The sequence below is a fragment of the Cenococcum geophilum genome (assembly GCF_001692895.1).
Source record: "Cenococcum geophilum 1.58 unplaced genomic scaffold K441scaffold_60, whole genome shotgun sequence".
NCBI classification, from domain to species: Eukaryota; Fungi; Ascomycota; class Dothideomycetes; order Gloniales; family Gloniaceae; genus Cenococcum; species Cenococcum geophilum.
In genome coordinates this window covers 378,779-399,154 of record NW_027137618.1, presented here as the reverse complement: position 1 = coordinate 399,154, position 20,376 = coordinate 378,779, and the positions used below count along the sequence as shown (strand labels likewise).

The following is a 20,376-nucleotide window of genomic DNA, read 5'->3' as shown; positions in this document are numbered from 1 at the left end:
TATGATAATACTTATTAAAGGTATTTTAAGCATTTTTAATGCGTTTAGAGAACTCCTTATTAGATATATACTCTTTTTATTATATAATATTAGCTAAATTAAGAAATAAAGAAGGGAGATAAACTAACCTAGGATTTATTAAGGTATTTAATTATAATATCTATTATAAAGAGTATATTCTTAAGCGTTGCTTTATATCCTTAGTATTTTAGGGTTACCTAGTAGATTTTTTAAAGATTTTTTAATTATATAAAGAGCCTCCTAGTCCTTTAGACTAAGATAGTCCTTTTTAAGTATATTAAGGGCAGACTTTTTCTAAATTACTACGCTAAGTATAAGATACTAGCTATTCTATCTTATACAATTATTAAGTAGAATGCTTCTCCCTATAAGACTTTTAAACTCCCTTATATAACTAGCTAAGCTATAGGTATATATAGTAATATTATAAAGCTTTCTAAGTATACTAGGTTTCTAAAATATATTACTCTTCTTTTACTTCTCTTTTAGATTTAACTCTTTTCCTTTTACCTTATTTTCTTTATATAACTTAATATTATTAAGACTAATTAAGTTTTTAAAAAGGAAAGCCTATATAGTAAGGTTTTAAATATAACCTTATAGCGGATATGTTAGTAGATAGGATTTTATTTTATTTTCTCTTTCTAGAGAAGCTAGTTGCTGTGAGGTGATAAGCTCCGCACCACTTAGCTACACAAACCAAAAAGTAAGCGAGTGACTGGCTTGATGCCAGGCACGGCTGTGCGGAACAATATATATAGGCGAGGTGACGAATTACCTGACAGTTGCTTATTATATAATAGAGCTTATTATTTATAGTATAGTTATTAAATATAACAGCACTTAGCTTTTGCGTAATTCTATAGTCCTTAAGCACTAAAAGGAGAGTATTTTATTACTTATTTCTACTATAAGAGGCTACTATATAAAGGCTAAGGAGAGCGTTTATAAGCTTTTTCTAGCTATTAATAAAATAGCTACAAATTATAAGGAGAAGGTAAATATTTAAAAATGTCTAGATATTAATAAAGAGATAAATACTTATTAGTATAGACTGCAGCCTTTTTTATATAATATCCTTTTATAATAGCTATAAGTTATAAATCTTTTTACTAACTACTAAATAGGCTATAGTTATATGGCCGTCTACTTTAGGATTAATTAACTGTAAAAGGATATAGAACTTTAGCTACTTAACTATCCGAAATAGTAAGTTTTATATAATAATTAATATAATAAGGGCCTTACTAATAACCTTCTTTTTTAGCACCGCTTAAAGTACTTCTAAAGCTATATTTATATAATAATAAAGAAGAAGAAGGCGACTGAAATTTTATTTGGGGTATGCCAAGACTTATCGATAAGGTTTATCCAAAACCACACTGTGGACAGCTCGGCGGTGAATAAAGAAGGCGAATAGAGATAATTGGGAAGAATTAGAGCCTGCTAAGGTTTTAGGACAGCCCATGTCACGTGAAGGGTAAAGGAAATGCAGGTGGTCGCCATGTCATGGCAGTGGGCGGAGAAGCTTCCGCAAAACCTGTCATGGATATTTCAGCCCTGCGCTGCGCGAGAACGACTATTAACAGTGGCACCACCCAGAATTAACAAAGGCTTGAATACAGAGCAATAGAGTTAGGTAATCACACTGATCCGAGCAACATGTAGACACTTATATCTAGCAAAGCAACCTCAACCATTCCGTAGCAGCTGTCGCCCTGCGAAAAGTCTCTTCCAGCTCCTTGTACCGCATTCGGACTACATTTGATACAGATACAGACTCTCCGACATCCAGTCTGCCCGGTAGCTTTTGGGCAAAGGGCATAAGACTCTGAACGTTCTCGGTCTGGCACTGCTGGCGACTCACCTTTGGTTATCGTACAGGTTGTTCCACGAACGAGCATAATTTATCCAGGGCAGGACGAAGCGTTATCCCTAGTTTGTGTACGTATAGAACACTTTGTTGCTGGTAGTAGTGCTGGCGCAGGTCGTTTTGAGAGGATCTACTGGCGGTCTCGGTGAAGATAAGGTAGATCGGGTCTTAGCCCCAGCCATCTCACTCTGCGGTGGTGGTGGCGATAGATACTCGTGGGTTCGCGGGCACTGAGGCACTTCCCAAGAAGAGGACCGGTTACTTTGTGAGCACCTCCGGTAGCAAGGCTAGGGCCCTAATTGGCTCGGGAAGTAGAAGCGCGCCGGCATAGAGCGGAGACGGCATTGTCTAAGTGCGATGGTGAAAGCTGTGGGCAAAACGTCTTTCGCGTACAGTGCATGACCTGCATCCGGAGGTCTTCCCGCAGCATCAAATCAGGCGGGTGATGGGACCATGGGGACCTGTCCGACTCCCCTAACCTGCACTGACGCTCAACAACCGTTCAATTTTCTTTTGCCTCACGCCCTCGTCGCGCGCTTCTTTGCTGCATCCTCCAGGAAGCCCAACCGTGTGCGCCACCACCGACAACGCTGCTGCACTGCTGCGATATCGAGCTCCTAGGCTGCATCGAGAGTCCTTGCGTCGCCGCAGATGCGGCTGCTCTTTACTTCATTCTTTCCTCTGCTCACAATTCCTAGTTGAGTTTTTGCCTGTGAGCTTTTTTTTCGCTTCCACCCAGTCAAATCTCTTCCCTCGTTGTGCTCATGAGACCATTGCTGGACCGCCGAGCATACCACCATGGCTAGTAGCTTCGACTCGTCTGGTATAGGGCGAGGTTCTGCCTCGAGCCCTCCCGATAACAACCAGCGACGAGAGCGTGCAGCAATCGCTGCGCAGGCTTGTGAGATGTGCCGTTCAAGGAAATCTAAGTGTGACGAGCAGCGTCCAAAGTGTGGGTTATGTCAGCGCCTCAACGTTGAATGCAAGTACAGAGAGCCCCAGCCCACCAAGTAAGTTGGGAATGCTCGCCAGTTTTTCCAGAATCGGTTTGAAGGGTGCGGTACTTAAGGGAGACTTGGCTGACCGTCTTGCTAGGAAGGACAAGACCATGGTATTTATTCTCGATAGCATCAGCAGACTAGAGAATAAGATAGATATCATCGGAAGATCTGTCAATCCTGGTAGTGTAGCGTTCGAAACGCAACCTACGCTGTCTCCTACCAGCCAGCCGTCTTCCTCGACCAGTAAGGTTGTAGTGCCATCTCCGACAGATGTCCTACGAGGCTTGGACACTGGGCAGGCCTTGTTAGAGCCGTCCAGAGTCTACACACATCTCACAACGCCTCACAAGGTTCTCCTGTGGCCCGCAATATCCATGCATATGTCCACACTCAACATCAATGGTCTTGATGATCTCCGTTATATTCTGGAGGCAGGAACCCCATGGATGCTGCGCCATGAATTAGACAAACATCCCGAAGTGCTTCCTTGCGATAGCTTTCTTGAAAGTAAGCCAGCCTTGAGCATGGGATATAGCGATACCACGAAGAGAGTCTTGTTTACGGAGCTAACCGCAGAGGTGATGAGCAAGTATTCACATGCTTACTTCTCAACCTTCAACGGCCTCTTTCCAATCTTGGATAAGGAAGAGTTTGTGTCAGATGTTCTTCAGGTGGTAGCTCGGAACGGTTTCGGTGATGGTGATTTTCCTTCCATAATTGCCCTGCTCGTTTTCGCGTTAGGAAGTGTTGCTGAAGAGGGAACTTTTGGTCATCCCTTAATGCCTCAGAGTGGAATCCGTGGGGGAACCGCAGCAAGACCCCCAGGACTCCAGCTATTCAACGAAGCAAGGCGGCGGTTGGGGTTCATCATGACACAATGCAATGTGGAGAACATCCAGTGTCTTCTATTGGCCTCGTCAGTCTCCGTTCAAAGATCTCCTTGGATAAGCGTTTTTTGATTGATATCAATATCCAGCATTTACTATGAGGCATGCGCGCGACATCCGGTGACAAGCCTCCTCCATCTTCCATTGCCACTGCTGACTGTTGACTTTAGGATTTTTGGCGCTGTACTGTCAACGCAGCCACAGCTTGTCAAGTCCTTCTCCGATGGTTTGTTCTTGCCGTAAGTCTATCTTATACAGCTAATTTCTGGGGATAGTGAAGCCATAGAGTGGAATAGTCGAAAAGGAAATGCGATCAAAAGAGTATACTGGACATGTAACACGATCGAAAAGTACTCACCTCATCTTCCTACTATGAATAAACTCTAAAGCCACACGATTGACTCAATCACAGCTGGTACCACATCGATCTAGATCTCCCACGCACCGGAATATGTGATCACGAAGACGCAGTACCCCTACCCAGCGACAACTCCCTTACGATTGGTGCGGAGAATCAGCACAATCTAATGCATTTCTCGGCAATGATATCGCTCCGAAGATTGATTACCCGCATACATTCGGCAATCTTTGAAGGTGGGTAGGAGTTCGTTGCCGTTCGGGAGCGTTTCTAAAAACCCATCTTACCACGATATCTATATTAAGTTTTCTTTTTCGCGTACCTTGCCACGGAGTATACTCCGCAGTTACCGAGTTCGGTGATCGTACGGAATATACGCCGAACATTTATACTGATTTGTTCTCAGCTACTAACAATACGGCTGAATCCTCAGATGAACATGGCGGCCCTCCCACAACAGTAATCAACGAACTTGCGAGACAACTTGAGTCTTGGCGTGCTCTCCTTCCGGCTGCGCTGCAGTGGAGCGACGCTGACAGGTTCGCGTACCCGAGTGCAAACAGTCTATATACCCGTCGTCCGTCCATGCCCCTATTCACCGTAACCAAAGAGTCAATGCGAAATGAGCAGTCCTTCAGCGCCATCTTGGATATCCTCACAGCGCAGCTTCGCTCGAGATACTACTATGCCCGCTTCATGATCTACAGACCCTTCATATTCAAGGCCCTGCACTACTCAGAGCTCATGTCACCTGAGGATCGACAACTCGCCGGCCGCTGTCTGCAGAGCGCACTGCTATGGCCAATCGCAATGTCTACTTGCAAAGACCGCAAGAGGCTGGTTCCTGTTCTCTTCGCCTGGACACAAAACTTTCTCGGTGTGTTGCTGATATTGCGGATGATCACTGTCAATGATTGTATGGGCCAGATTGCTCGAGATTATCTTGATGCCAATGAGATCAAAGATACTGTGCTATTGTTGCTCAACTGGATGAGGGATATGAAGCAGGTCGATGGCATCGCAGAGTGGAGCTGGAATATCTTGGCAGCCATGTACAATGAAGTCCCTGGCGTTATGGAATGAAAAAGTGGACAAGCATCAAGTCTGGATAATTTTTTCGGAGCAAAACGATTGAAAGCGGCTCAAGAAAAGAGACGGAGTCTATTAATGCTTACCGACCGATCATATCTGACAAGTTTGACTGGTAAATGGATAGATGGCGAAAAGAAAGCATGAGCGAGCCTTGGATACGAGTTTTACAGGATGCTATATATTTCGACTTCGAAAAAATTGACCAAGAGCGGCTAATTTATTGGTTTCAACCGATTCTAGCCCCTTTCATTGTCTCTTTCTTCTTAATTCACCACGGCTTAGACGATCGATTGTATCGATAACGACGCATAGGACATCACGGCATATAATTGACGGTAAACCAGAGCATCACGGCTTATCGACGACGGCATTTCGGCATTACGTGGTCTGTTGTGATACCAAAGACGCTTTTTTTATTGCATTTGTGGCGAACGAAGGATGCGCAGTTCATGGGTTTGCTTAATAACATTGTTTAATTTAGGGGTGGTAATGAGGAGTGCCACCGTGGCCAACTCTGAGAAGCTCTGCGAAAGGTGGAGGTGCAGCTGTATGCAGCTGGGCTAAGTTGTACGTCACCTTAGAATTAAATATTGCTAAACCTGCCGTGTTATTTGCTTCTTTTCATGTGAATCATAGTGTAGTGGTTTGTCTGGGTGTTGTAACCTGAACCAAGATATGGAATGGCGAAGCGAAGAGTATATTAACGCATTTAAGGGCTATGTAGTCACAGACGTACAGCATGTTTTGTGAGTTACCTTAAATCGGACAGGATCCGGGCAGTAACTCTTGGCAGTAACTTTACTGCCCGAATCTTCTGCCAAGTTTCATTCTGCCGGTGCAAACTTAGTGGCTTAGAGCTTATTTTTTAGAGTCGTAGCTTAATTTAGCAGGGTCTACCCCTAGAGATACCTCTACGCCTCTACACCCTCCTGTCAATTCCGGTTGTTAGCGCAGCCATATCTACACGGCCTTACTTTCCCTCAAACAGCAAAAATATCAAAACTTCCCCTACAAAAAGGCCGTGCAGATGTGGCTGCGCTAACAACCGGAATTGATAGGAGGGTGTACACCTACGCCTCTACGCTTCCGCGCCTCTACGCCTCTACGCCTTTATATCTCCGAGTCTTTACGTCTTTATATCTGCGTCTGTCTTTACACCTCTCTACCTAACCCCCCATAAGACGTGTAAGAAACGCATAAGGAGACGCAAGGAGACACGGGTAGAGATACGGGTAGAGGCACGGGTAGAGACACGGGTAGAGACACGGGTAGAGCCATGAGTAGAGCCACGAGTAGAGCCACGAGTAGAGGGAGGAGCAGAGGGAGGATCAAAGAGAGAAGCAAAGAGAGAAGTAAAGGGGGCAGTCTAGATAGGAAAGTGGGTCGGTAGGGGTGGCTCTACTCGTGGCTCTACTCGCGGCTCTGCTCGTGGCTCTGCTCGTGGCTCTGCTCGTGGCTCTGCTCGCGGCCCTACCCGTGGCTCTGCTCGTCCTCTACTTGTGTCTCTGCTTGTGGCTTTGCTCGTGGCTCTACTGCCCGTGTCTCGCCCGTGCCTCTCTTATATAAAAAGGGAGACGCATAGAGAGAGACGCGTAGAGAGAGACGCGTAGAGAGAGAGAGACGCGTAGAGAGAGAGAGACGCGTAGGGGAAAACGCGTAAGCACAAGAAAGAGTAAAAATAGATGATAAAAGTACGTGCACCTTCGTTTAGTCATGCGGCAGCTTGCGGGGTATGCAGGGGGGAGTACAGAGGTAGCGGTAAAAAGTTCCTGGCCCCCCATTTTCGCGCTAGCCTTTGGTGGCTTAGTGTAGCGTATATTAGGCCTAGGCTAGACCTTACCAAGGCTTAGCGCGCATAGTGGGTCACCACGTATATAACTCTCTCCTTAATACCACGCTCTAGAGGCTTCCAAAATACATTTTATATGAATTGCCTATTACGAACAGTAAGATGTAAAATATATTTAGAAGCCTCTAGAGTGTGGTGTTAAGGAGAGAGTTATATAAGAGTATGGTGCAAAAAAGGTGCATAGAGGCGAAAAATTCGCTTATTTTTTAAGTCATTTTGCGTGCAGTTTCAATCACGCCTGCGTACAAAGTAGTCCCGAGGCTCAACACTACACCAAAACTCTATACAATCAATATTTTGTCGCCAATCCTTGACATTTAATAACTTCCTTGCACTTCTCCTGCATGCTCTTAATATGTTTAAGTGCCTAGTATGGATCTAGCTCGTCCCAAAGGTCCTAAACTACCTACTTAAGCTCCTTAAGCAACGTTGGAAAGGGCTCCATCTGTACAATCTGTGCCTTTATCCACAACTAGACCTTCTCAATAGGATTTAGATCTGGTGAGCTTGGAGGCCAATTGTTACTAATCCTTTAATACCAAGCCTTTTACAAACTGCCTTTGCTGCCCCCTTATAAACCAGCGCGCCGTCTTCCATAAATATAGTATCGGGTTCCATATCTTTAAGAAATGGGCCAACTACTACCTTTTTTAGGTTAGTAGAGGTTTAAAATAGCAGAGAATAAACACTTACTTCAAGGACCTGCTCTGCGTAATCTCTACTATTAATCCCTTTCTTACTATATCGTCTCTCTAAAAATATAAGCTTGGACTTCTACCCCCAACCAATCGCTCCCCATACCATAAAAGACGTCCTCCCTAAGCGAAATACTAATTGTATATAATCAGGATGAGTCTTCTTGCCGGTTCTTCTTATAATGTATAGCCTTCCTCGCTCGCCGGTAATAAAGCTGCATTCGTCTAACTATATCACTGTTGCCCACGCGTTAATTGTCTAATTAACGTGACGTTAGGCCCAATTAAGGCGCTTTTGTTGCTGTTTATCGCTAATAAAGGGACGTCGATAGGCTATACAGCGGTAGTAGCCGTGCCTTCGGAGTGCGCGGCTAAGGGTATACCGTAAGACTTTAAGATCTAGTTGCTTAATTAATCGTGCGTAAATCATGCGTCTGCCGTACCAGCCCTATTAAATTAGCCGTGTTACGTAGCGGACAGCTCGTTCCAAGAGCTTATAATTACATCCAGGTGCTTTATAGCGGCGATTACGTTTAGATGCAACGATGCAACTAACTACTAATTAAGATATTAACACGCCGTGCTTAGTATTCATCTTTTTAACGATTTAAGGTTGTGAAAGACCCGCATTGCTGTATAATCGGACCCGTACACGCGTAGGGGTCCTAAAATGGCTCTTTGGAGCCGGCCCACAGGCTAGGGAGCTCATTATCGCGTGTTAAAGCTTGAAGAAGTTAACGCGGTAGTAATATTTTTAGGCGGTCGTAGGTGGCAGTATACACAGTACGCAGGCATGATTAGTTTTACCGCAAAATGACTTAGAAAAAATAAGCGAATTTTTCGCCTCTATGCACCTTTTTTGCACCATACTCTTACGTGGTGACCCTACTATGCGCGCTAAGCCTCGGTAAAGTCTAGCCTAGGCCTAATATACGCCACACTAAGCCACCAAAGGCTAGCGTGAAAATGGGGGGCCAGGAACTTTTTACCGCTACCTCTGTATTGGTAAACATTGCATTTGTATGGCTTTTACTAGTAAAATAGGTGCCCGAGTAGTGCCTTGGCTACCCTTACCGCCTGCTAGGCCGCCGCTGATCAAAAGATTCGGGCAGTAAAGTTACTGCCAAGAGTTACTTCCCGGATCCTGTCCGAGCCTTTTCTTTTTTTTAGTTAGCAAGAGCGATCCTAATAACGAATAAAAGCGCTTAAATTAAGCGTAGAAGAGGTTAATATAATAATTAACAAGATATATAAGAGCTAAGAATTAGACGATATAGAAGCTAAAAGCCTAATTAAGCCCGAGCTCGTTACTACTTTGTTTCAGTTTAATAAAGGATAAAAGCTCGATAAATTTTTTAAGTCTAAGACCTAGATCTTTAGCAAAGTCCCTAATATTAAGGTAGAAGGCATTTCAAAACTCTAGGCACAATTTTTCCTTTAAGCTTAAGGGGTCGTTCGGTTGCAAAAGTGTCAGATTGAATCTGAACTGAAAGTCCGGCAGAATGAACGCGTTCCTTCCCGATTTAACACGCGTCTGTGGCTCTACGGGTTGCACGGACATATGCAATCTGAAGCCTTCAGATTCAAATGAGGAGCTCGAAGCTCCTTATTTGAACTAACGCCAAGACCTCAGTTCAGATTCTATATGCGGTAAAGTTGCCAACTTTTTAGTAACTTTTAGCGTGTTTTTTGGGCGGTCAGAGGAACATCAAAAATTTGTGGCTGACGTCAAGTTGAACTGGAATTCAACCGAACGGTCGCCTCAGAATCAGATTGGAGCTCCAGATCAGATCCATTCTAAAGCCCTCATTCTAATCTAAACTTGCAACCAAACGACCCCTAAGCCGCCTATACGGGTCTAGATACTATAGAAGGATCTCTACTAATTATTACCATCTATATTCTTTTAGACAAAATCCTTAATAGCGTTTTTAGCAACATCTAAGAATATATAGCTATAACGTTCGTTTTACTAGTAAAGCTACTAGGAAATACTAGCAAAACTATTTAATAGGATTGCTCTATAATACAGCTTATCTCATTTAGTACTATTAAAGGGAGACGTGGCTATTAAAAGTAAAGGCTAGACGAAGAAGAGTAGAGGGATAGATATTGTTAACTATACGCCCTTAGATATAGATAGTCTTTTAGCTTATAGTCCCAGTCCCTTCTTAGCCTAGAAACTAATACTTAGGTTAATTAATAGCAATTACAATCAATCCTTAAAGAGAAACGATCTGACCCTTAGGCTATATAGCAAAGTATATTATTAGCTAATAAAGAAAGAGATAGAAGATTGCCCTTACTAAAAAGAGCTAGTAAATAACTATAATATAACTTATAGGTAAATAGAGCTAGTTAGAAAGAAGGCCTAATTAACAAAGCTCGCTCTTTAGGTCTTAGAAATATACTCTATAGCTATTTCTTAATTTATTTTCCAATTTATTCTTAAATATTTAGAAATAATTAGTATTAAATAAGATTTTTCTACCGCGTATATAAGCGACCAAACTTCTACTTATCTTATATTCTATTTTATAAAAGTTAATATATAAACTATTTTACGCTAGTTATATCGCTATTATATATTATAGATTGTATTTTAACAAGTTTTGCCACGCTAAGAGATTTAAGAATCCTCTAAGTTTAGCGCTTATACTTTATATAAAATAGGTCTTTACTCTCTAAGTTAAACGCTCCTCTTTATACTTAGAACTATATAGTAAGTCTTTTATAGATATAGAGAAATAAAGCATTTAAAGTCGGGATTCTGGCCAAGAAGACTTCCTCTATAAATTGGCTAGTACTATAGTCGCCTATTAAGCCCCTAAAATTTAGGTGCGTATATACTATATTTTAGGGGACTCCCTAGCACTACTATAGTGGAGGCGGTAGAAATAACGGGGTCCCTATTTTTAGGCCCTATTTTAGGATTTTCTAATATTTAGGAGCTCCCGTTTCTAGTCCCTTAGAAAAAAAAGCGCGGCTAGTTATAGTACAAATCCTATTTAACCTCCCCCCCTACGTAATGGAATACCTTATATAATAGAACGAGTTCGAGGTACTTTAACTTTTAAGCAATATAGAACCTACACACAAATTAACATTCATATAATAAATAATTAAATAATAATCTATAACTACTCCTTAATGCTAGAAAGCTTTCGGATAGAATCCGGATAGTAACTCTTAGCAGTAACTTTACTATCTAAATCTTTTCCAAATTAGGCAGAAACTTAGGCGGTAAGGCAGCTAAGACACTACTTAAGCACCTATTTTACTAGTAAAAGCTATACAAATATAATGTTTACCTAATACCCCGGCACCTCCCGCGAGCCGCTACACAATTAAATAAAAACACGAATTTTATTAACGCTAAAATCAACATTGCGTTAACGCTAACGTTAATTAACCCTCTCTATAAATATACAGCTATGGCGCCCCAGGCTCTGCACTAAGTAGAACTAAATTCTTATTTAAAATAAATACTTTTACTACTACTATACCTTAAGCAAACTAACTAGTTAAATAGAAGGCCTATAAAAAGCTAAGAAACGAAGATACAATCGCGGCAATACAGGCAGCTATTTAATTAATCCCTTTTAAATACTTACTTAAACTAGAAGCTAGTAAGCACTATAATACTTACGACTTAGCAATATAGCGCTTTAATAACTACGCGTTCTCCTAAGGCCGTAAGCTTTATATAAGTAGTAGCTAGGTTATATAGCGAGTCTATATAAGATATAGAGCTTATAGTAAAGAGACTTATAATAATTGGAAGCTTATAGAGGAGGACCTCTAGTAAAAGGACGAGGGAGGTAGATATCTTAGGCGGCTAAATAAGAAGATTTTAAAGAAGAGCTGTCCCTATTAAGTTTCCGCTTATAAGAACGTAGTTAATAGAGCTATTACCTAGCTTATAAAGATTAATAACGATATATATACCTACGCGGCTATACTAAATCCTCTTACTTTCCTAAAGTATAAGAACCGTTAGTTAGATTATATAGTAAGTATAGCAAAGGCTTTTAATTACTAAGCTGCTAATATATCTACAGGAGAGATACGGCGACTTCTATCCTCCAATAAGTTGCCACTAGTTAATAGTTGTGACTACTAAAATATAGAAGAATAGGTTTATTAAGGTATATAGAAGGCAGGTATAATAAAGCAGGAGCGATTTAAGGAGCTATATTTAGCTCTTTAATAAGCCGGCTTCTATATACGCTCGCGTATCTATACCAAAGTTAATTTTAAATTAGGTAAGCTTATTACCTAAAGAGCCTCCGTTAGCTCCTCTCCTAATAATATAAATAGTGCGGCATTTTCTAGAATAGCTAAGCTACTAATTAGTACTATAGGCCCACCAAATACAATAGTTTAATTAAATAGCTATATAGCTTAGAGTGCCTAGATATTAAAGCGTTTAGAATATTAATTTACTTTCCTACTACTAACTAAATACTGACTTACTATTCCCCCTTATCACGGGACTTACACGCTCTCATGTCCCTGCGCGTTTTGACGTTCTTGACCTATGCTTACGTTCGTCCCAAGACACCTACGCACGTTCCCCTATAACCCCTATTTATACCCGACCTAGCACACAAAGAATCTTCTTCTTTATCCAAATGTCTTTATATTAACTACGCATAGTTACGCGTATGTAGCCTTCTTTAATTACTACCCTGTTTAGTATATTGTATTCTAGCTCGTGCCTACTTCCGTAACACTATATTTAGATCCCTTTTCAACGTACCTAGCGGGCCTATAGGCTACTAGTCGCGGAGTATGCCTTTCTACGCCTATGGGGTAGATACAGGAGCTACTAGCTGCGGGTAGACTAGGACGCTGGGGTTCTAAACTAGTACGACAAGACACCACGCCAATACGCCTGTGGAATCACGACCTGCCAACAAGACATCGCGCCAATACGCCTGCGACCTCAATGGCTTACATCCTACTGCTATTACAAATAGGCACGTTACTGCCCCTCGGTTTAACCTAATGGCTTACATCCTACTACTATATAAATATAAACACGAACACGGAAGCTAGTACCTTACTACTATCCTACTAACCTACACGTATTGCCCTACGTACCGACAAGACCTCACGCCACTACGCCTGCGAAACAAACCTAATAACCCATTGTGCCGATAAGCCTACAACCTGACCCAAACACGACTAGGTAGAGCCTCGCTCCCTAGACCCCTAAACCCGTCGCTTATATCGTACTGCTACCTAAACCAACAAGCCTCGTGCCAACACGCCTACGAGATGCCCCGTTGCTAGCACCATACTGCTACCACATAAACTAATAAGCTCCGTGCTAATTCGCCTACGGAACCTAAACACGTCGCTAGCACCATACTGCTACCCAAATCTAATAAGATCCTGTGCCGATATGCCTACGGAACCTACGCTGGCACTATACTACCACTAATAAGAACCTGCCTATAATATAAATATTATACCGCACTAATAAGAACCTGCTAAGAATATGCCTTACCACGACTACGAATACCGTACTAACCGTACTATACTACCGTTTAGGCCGATAAATACTGCCTAAAACGCCTATTTTAGACCAAAAATTAGGGTAATTTTTTAGGGGGACCTGGAGTATAGGAAGGGAAGGCCGTAGAGCTACTAGAAGCGAGAAAGGGACTATATAAGCTTTAGCAATATATCTCCAAGCGGCGAGGACAGGAGTGTAGCTAGCGACAGAAGCTAGGCTATACTTTAGGCCTAATAAGTTAGTGGCCTAACAATTAAATATAGAAGGACTAAACTAGAGGAGCCTATGCAATAGAGGACGTAGAAGGGCGGAGAAGGCTAACGAATTTTTTTTTCCTATATTAGGTTTTTTTTTCTGGTATATATAATACGACACGCCTCATAGGAGCTTAGAAGTAAGGGGGGGGTACTATTACGGGACTCACACGCTCTTACGTCCCTGCGCGTTTTAACGTTCTTAACCCGTGCTTACATTCGTCCCGAGACACCTACGCACGTTCCCCTATAACCCCTATTTATACCCAACCTAGCATATAAAGAATCTTCTTCTTTATCTAAATGTCTTTATATTAACCACGCATAGTTACGCGTACGTAGCCTTCTTTAATTACTACCCTATTTAGTATATTGTATTCTAGCTCATGCCTACTTCTATAACACCCCTAGGTAACTATACCTTTTAAGTCCTCGTCTAAATTACCTTTTTAACTCTACAGTAGATTGCTTTTATATATTAATTTATTTCTAGCTTCTATATCTATATTAATATAATATTCTTAATAAACCAGCTCTATATACCGCTATTAACCGTAATAACTATAATAAATACTAGCAAGACAGTTCTAATTATATACTTACTCATTTTATCTAAGGCTAAATAGGTATTTAAAGAAATATATAACTTTATAAACAAGTTTATATTTTATAATATACCTAGCCTAAACGTCTATATTAGTAATTAGGGAGCTAGCTTTATATTAGCTATAGAGAAGCTTATAAAGAAGGACATCTAAATATAACTTTATAAGTAGTACGTTACTAAAAATATTAAGACTATATTAGTTAATAGTAGTGGTTATACTAAGGAGAAGCGGAAGCCTTTAGAAGAGTTAATATAGAAGTATATTAAGTTAGAGAATCCTATTAAACTTAAAGCTAATTATACTATATTTATATATCAACTTAACTAGCTAAAGGCTTTTAAAGTTAAAGAATACTGGCGCCTAAAGGAAGCCTACTTTAATAGAGTATACACGCGCCGCTACTATAATCTTAGTACTAATACCTTATAGCGAGGGGAGTTAATTTACCTAGGGATAAAAGTAAGGCTGTATAAAGAGCTTAAATTATTAGAAGTCGCTACTTGGATTAAGTTAATAATTAATAAAAAGTTTAAAGAGTATAAGATGCTAAAGTATAAGGATTATAGGGAGTCTATAAGGGGATCTTGTAAACAGGGGGCTATAAGGACACGATTAGAACAGGATAGATTGGTAAGAGAGACGAATCCTTAAGGAGGTAAGACCTCTGGGATCATGGAGACTATATACTACAGGTATATGCCTCCAGCACGTAACCGGCAACTATCTAAGGGGCGTCCAAAGGTTGTCCTAAGGGCAACCCAAGGTGTCCGCAATAATATCCCTTATATTACCTCCCCCCTTCTTATAGTCAGCCCCTAATCGCCATTACCTTATAGTAGGGAGATTATAAGGGCTCGTTCTGGAAGAGGTTTAGAGAGATGTTGGAGAGGTATTAGTATGCTGCTGTATATCATCTATCTATCTAACCCCTGCTTTAAACTCCTAAAAAACCTTAATAAGGAAAAAACATAACTAGAGAAAAGACGCAAGAATTGCTAGGAGACCTATTAAAAGCCTACCGGAAGCATACTGGTAACTACCTAGGCTAATATAGGGATTTTTATACAACTCTGCTTTTAAGCCTTTATACCGGTCTGTAATTAATTATAAGTATTATAGGCAATTTAGTATTCCAGTATAGTTCCATAGAACCTTTGGTATAGAATTTAACGTACGGAGCCTTGGCTTACCGTTGTCTTTAACTACTAAAATGTGGTCTATAATCTTTTCTTATAATCCTTTTCTTATGATCCCCTACGTCACTAACGCATTACTCCCGTATTTGCCCTTAGGTTATTAGATACGGTTAAGGTATTAATTAATTAGTTAAAGAGACTTATCTCTTAAGATTTGGTGCATGTGGTTTTAAATCTAGTAGTCCTATGCTATATATTTAGCGTAGCTCTACTATCTAGCAAATAGGGACATTTCGCGATAGCAATTATAGCTATTATGCAATTATCAAGAACGTCTATAACGTTATTCTTTAATACTATAGTATTGTTTTAGGCCTAATTTAACCCATATACGTCTTTAATTTAACGTCTTAATTACCTTCCCCCGGCCGCGTAGTCAGTTTTTATAAGGAGGTAATAGTTAAATAACTTATACACATATTTCCTTCCTTCTAAATAGCGCTATTGTAACGGAGTTATATCGGCAAGGTTACGGCTATTCACTAGAAGGGTATTAAAAGGTAAAGTATAAAGACACCTTGCTTATTAAGCTGCTCCTTTTCTTAAATACTTTACTTCTCGCTATTAACCATCGTCTAATTTTAGACGTATCTTCGATATATTATTAAGATTTTCTTCTTTTTTATTAATAATTTAATATGCCTCTTTATTCTCCTGCTAACTACTCTTTTAAGCAAATTCCATAGCGTATCCTAGCCCTGCCTTTACATATAGAACCCTAACCCCTACTGACCCGCAACTAATGCTAGTCCTACCTAAATAATTTTGCCTACACGTCTTCGAAAGACTAGAAATCTAATAATAGGATTCTAAAGGCTTATAACAAGACGCACTGCGTTAGATCCAATACCTTTAGTCCTTATAATCAATACATACGTACTAAGAGCGGCAGTTATGTTAAGGTGAGTTTTTCTATCCTTAATAGATTTCCATTGCTAACTTTAAGCTTCAATAATAGCCTAGGCCTAAGTGGCGATGTTCCTTCAATGTTCTTAACTACTACATCGCCTGGGCTCTCTCTCATTCCAGCGCAAATGCTAAACAACTTAGCTAAATTCAAGACTATGCCATAGCTATCTACACTGCCTATAATTCCTAGCAAGCTAGCTAGTAACGCCTAATACAAGAGTAAGGTTAATATACTAAGGATAGGGTAAGAGATAGGGGTAATAAGAAGAAGGTTGCCGTCTACTATAGGAAGGAGTTCGCGCATACGCGTTAAGTTTCAAAAGAGTATAATATAATGCAGTATTAAGTAGGTTACCCTTTAGGTACCTAGCGAATAGGTAACTAACGGTTGCCATAGCAAGGTCTCAGTGGTTCTGGACTATGCCAGCCAGCTAATGTCTCTATTCATTCTAGGCTTAAGCGTATCTTTATTAACTATAAGCTTACACTACAAAAGCTTCGTTAGTATTAGTTTAGACCTAATATTAATATTAAGCGTTTAAGAGTCTCTGCTCTAGCTACACCTTATTATCCTGCCCCTATTTTTATACCTACTTATACGCCTACTAAGGCATCTAGATCCCATTCTTGTTAGCCATCACTTAGTGGCCTAATAGATACTAATCCTACTCCTAATAATAATGGGGCGTAGTAGCTTTTCAGATTGGGCATTTATGGTTTAGACTTTTAGGATTCGTTCTTATATATAGTAGCAATTAAGGACCTCAATTAGGTGCTTAGGAAGGCCTTAGAAGGCTTTTAGGAAGGGCTTAGAAGCCCTAGAAATAATGTTCCTAGTATAGATTAATAAATGGAAATGCAATTCTAGCAAAATGCCCTATTAACTCTATGCTATATACGTAAAAAGGCTAAGGACCCGTCCTGCCTTAGGCTATATAGCCCTAATCCTTATAATTTTCAGAGCTTGTCCGTTTTATATCCAATTTAACCTATTTACTCTTTTCGCGAGCTTTCTTTATAGGTCGTAATAACACCGTATTATTAGAGCGCTTTCTGCAATTTATAGATTATAAACCTTGGTCCCAATATTCTTTTAGAATATCTTTATAATAATTAAGGTGATTCTCTAGTTCCTATATAAAGTCCTTAACGGGCCAGCCTAGCCATTTAACTTCAAATTAAAGCTTGTTCTTAATAGACTTATAGCGTAGTATAGCTTTAACCTCATACCGCTCGCCCACTACCTTAGGGTGTTTAATTGGGCCTAAACGGAAGTTCTTTTCCGGCGGTAGTCTATGCTATAGCTCTAGTAGGTTTATATAAAACACTAGATACACACGGGCTATAGATAGGGGTAGCTAGAGACGATAGGCTAGCTTACTAATTCGTTCCTTAACTTAGAAGGGACCTAGGTATCTTATATTAAGCTTCTTTAATAGTTAACGGGTTTTAATATTTATTAAACGTAATAGAACCTTATCGCCTACTCTAAAATGCTTATCTTAGTGCTTACGGTTATACTAAAGTCTCTATTGCTCTTAGATATCTTATAGGCTCTGCTTTGTATACTTCCATTACTCCTCCTATTCTTAGAGGTATCCTTATACTCTCCAATAGATGTCCTTAGACTTTCTAGTAGGATCCCATAACTAATCATACGGCCTTAGCTAGTAATTATTAGGTATACTATTAAACCTAAATAGTTAGACGCTATAAGCAATCTGGATTAGTGTATACTTATACAATATATATTACTTTAAATTATAAGCGTACTCTGCGTACGGAAGTAGCTCGTACCAGTTATCTTACTAGTAGTTTAAATATATCTATAGGTAAGACTCCAGTTCCTAGTTCTAGCATTCCATTTACCCATCCATCTATAGGTGGAAAGCTATACTATAATAGTAGTCTATCTTTAAATAGAAGCATAGATCTGACCAGTACTAGCTTATAAAGACGCTGCCCCTATTAGTGATAATAGAGTGCGGCTAATCTACTTTAAGAAAGCATTTCTTTTTAATTAGGTTGGCAAGCTCTTATGCGTTAATTGTCTTATTAATAGGAAGGTATTAAACGTACTTTAAAAACCTATTAATAAGTATAAGAACCGAATTGTATATTCGTCCTTAGCTATCTTTAAATAGCGGGAGATCCGTAATAAAGTCTATAGCGTAATATTGCTATAGCTTACTAGCGGGGGGAACTAATTTAAGTAGACCCTATGGCTTGTGCCTGCGGATCTTATATACTTAATACTTCTCATAATAGCTAATATACTCCTTTACTTCCTAATTAAGCCTTAGCTAATAGTATTTACGCTAAAGTAATTCTACTATCTTTGCTTAACTATAGTGGCCGCCTAGAGGATTATTATAATTCTTTATAAGAATCTTCTATCGTAGATTTGCTTCTTATAGCACCTAAACCTTACCACCTCTATACAGTAGGCCTATCGGGTCTAGTTCCCAATAGTAGCGCCTAGTAGCTTCCTTTCCATTACGTTTCCAGTTTACTTCCATATTAAGAATGGCATAGGAAGCGTCCCTCCGTTATACCTTATGGATGAGATCCGTTAACCCTTTAGATAATTCCTGGGTAAAAGCTATTTTATCCTATACTACTCTAAGTATAAGACTAGATAGTACTATAGATCTTACAACTCTTTAATACGCGTATATTAAAAAGGCCGCTATAAGGTTAAAGTCCTTTAGTTATTATAGGGCTCTAAGTTCTAATTGCTCTATAGCTTTGCTATTAGTTTAAGGGGATAGCTTAGTAATTAAGAATAGTATATTACTAGGTTCCAAGAATGTATTAGGAACATCCTATCCAGATATATTCGGACCCTTATCGGCAACGGACCGGGTACCAGCTAGAACGTCAGTAGAAACTAATAGGGCTTATACTGCCTGAGACTCGGTATATAGAGCTGTAGGTACTTAAGCATCCTACACCTAGAGCTTATTCTATAATATAGGGAGTAAGATATCTATTATCTATTTTCCTTCTCCCGTTTTAAAGCCTTTAGCATAGTCTAGCCGTCATAACGGTCTATTAGTAGGGTTATTTTCCCCTAGCTTATATTTAATCTTAAAATTAAATCGCGCGAGCTCCTCTGCCTATCTAGCTTATTAAGGTATAAGCTCCTTTATAGTTATAAAGTAGTATAAATTATAGTGATCTAAGAGTACACAAGTGGTATGGCTCGCGTGCTTAAGGTAATATCGCCACTATTTAAAGTAGTCAACTATAGCTAGCAGTTCCTTGTTATGGGTATAATACCTAACTTTAGGTCCCTGGAATTTTCTACTATAAAATGCTACTAGTCTTTAATGGAGCTAGGTAGCGTCCGGATGCCTATTAGGTTATAGTAGGATACCAATAAGGGCAAAATTTAATATATTAGTGATTATTATTAATAGCTAATTTAGGTTGAATTTCTGGTCTATGTTCGATGAATCATAAATCACTACGGAAAATCCGATCGATTATGCGGTACCATTATAGAGAATTACGCAATATAAAATGGTTACGGAATCCCCTTATAATTGGCGTTATAATGCATACGATAATCTATTATAGAAATAGATGAATTTTTCTATTTCTTAAATTATGTTCATTGTGCAAGGCGCTTTCCACGATGCCTTGCAAAATCTAATTAATCCCGGAGATGCCGGTTTCGCAAATTTCATACAGAAATATGATTTCAATCCAAATCGAACCCAATATTAATAATTGCTCGGATAATCCGACAATCCAATATTGGATCATAATCCATATCCTGCTAAAATGCCCTCACCGGCCCTCGATGCTCTTCGATGATCCTACAAATTCACAAGGATCCGAAAACGGTAATAGATATCCGCGAAATAGGGATAATTGATGAATTCTGCAATGATATGGATAGGCCTGATATAAATACCTTCGAAAGAAATTGGATTGGATCCTCATTTTTTCCGAAAATTTCCCCATTCTTCTTTAATTTTTTCCCTGATTTAATTTTATTAGTATTACGGTACCAATACCGGGGCCTTTCCAAAATCCTCCGGAAAATCCTTATAGCGCATTTCAAATGCCTAACGAAAATAATGACAGCCGTAAAGTTGGAT

General features: G+C 39.8%; 2 protein-coding genes across 2 annotated transcripts; one reads left to right on the top strand and one right to left on the bottom strand.

Annotated features, from left to right (window-relative positions):
* Positions 1-2,692: 2,692 nt before the first annotated feature.
* On the top strand, positions 2,693-5,223 carry K441DRAFT_585406 (uncharacterized protein; the record flags this gene model as incomplete). Its single annotated transcript, XM_067644576.1, has 7 exons — positions 2,693-2,904; positions 2,990-3,811; positions 3,872-3,902; positions 3,953-4,008; positions 4,058-4,132; positions 4,195-4,380; positions 4,446-5,223. The coding sequence occupies 7 exons, from the start codon at positions 2,693-2,695 to the stop codon at positions 5,221-5,223; spliced, it is 2,160 nt and encodes a 719-aa protein (XP_067498584.1).
* A 2,827-nt stretch (positions 5,224-8,050) lies between these two features.
* Positions 8,051-8,212, bottom strand: K441DRAFT_585362 (uncharacterized protein; the record flags this gene model as incomplete). Its single annotated transcript, XM_067644574.1, has 1 exon — positions 8,051-8,212. A coding segment is annotated over one exon (162 nt), but the record flags the coding sequence as incomplete, so codon positions are not given.
* Positions 8,213-20,376: the final 12,164 nt, after the last annotated feature.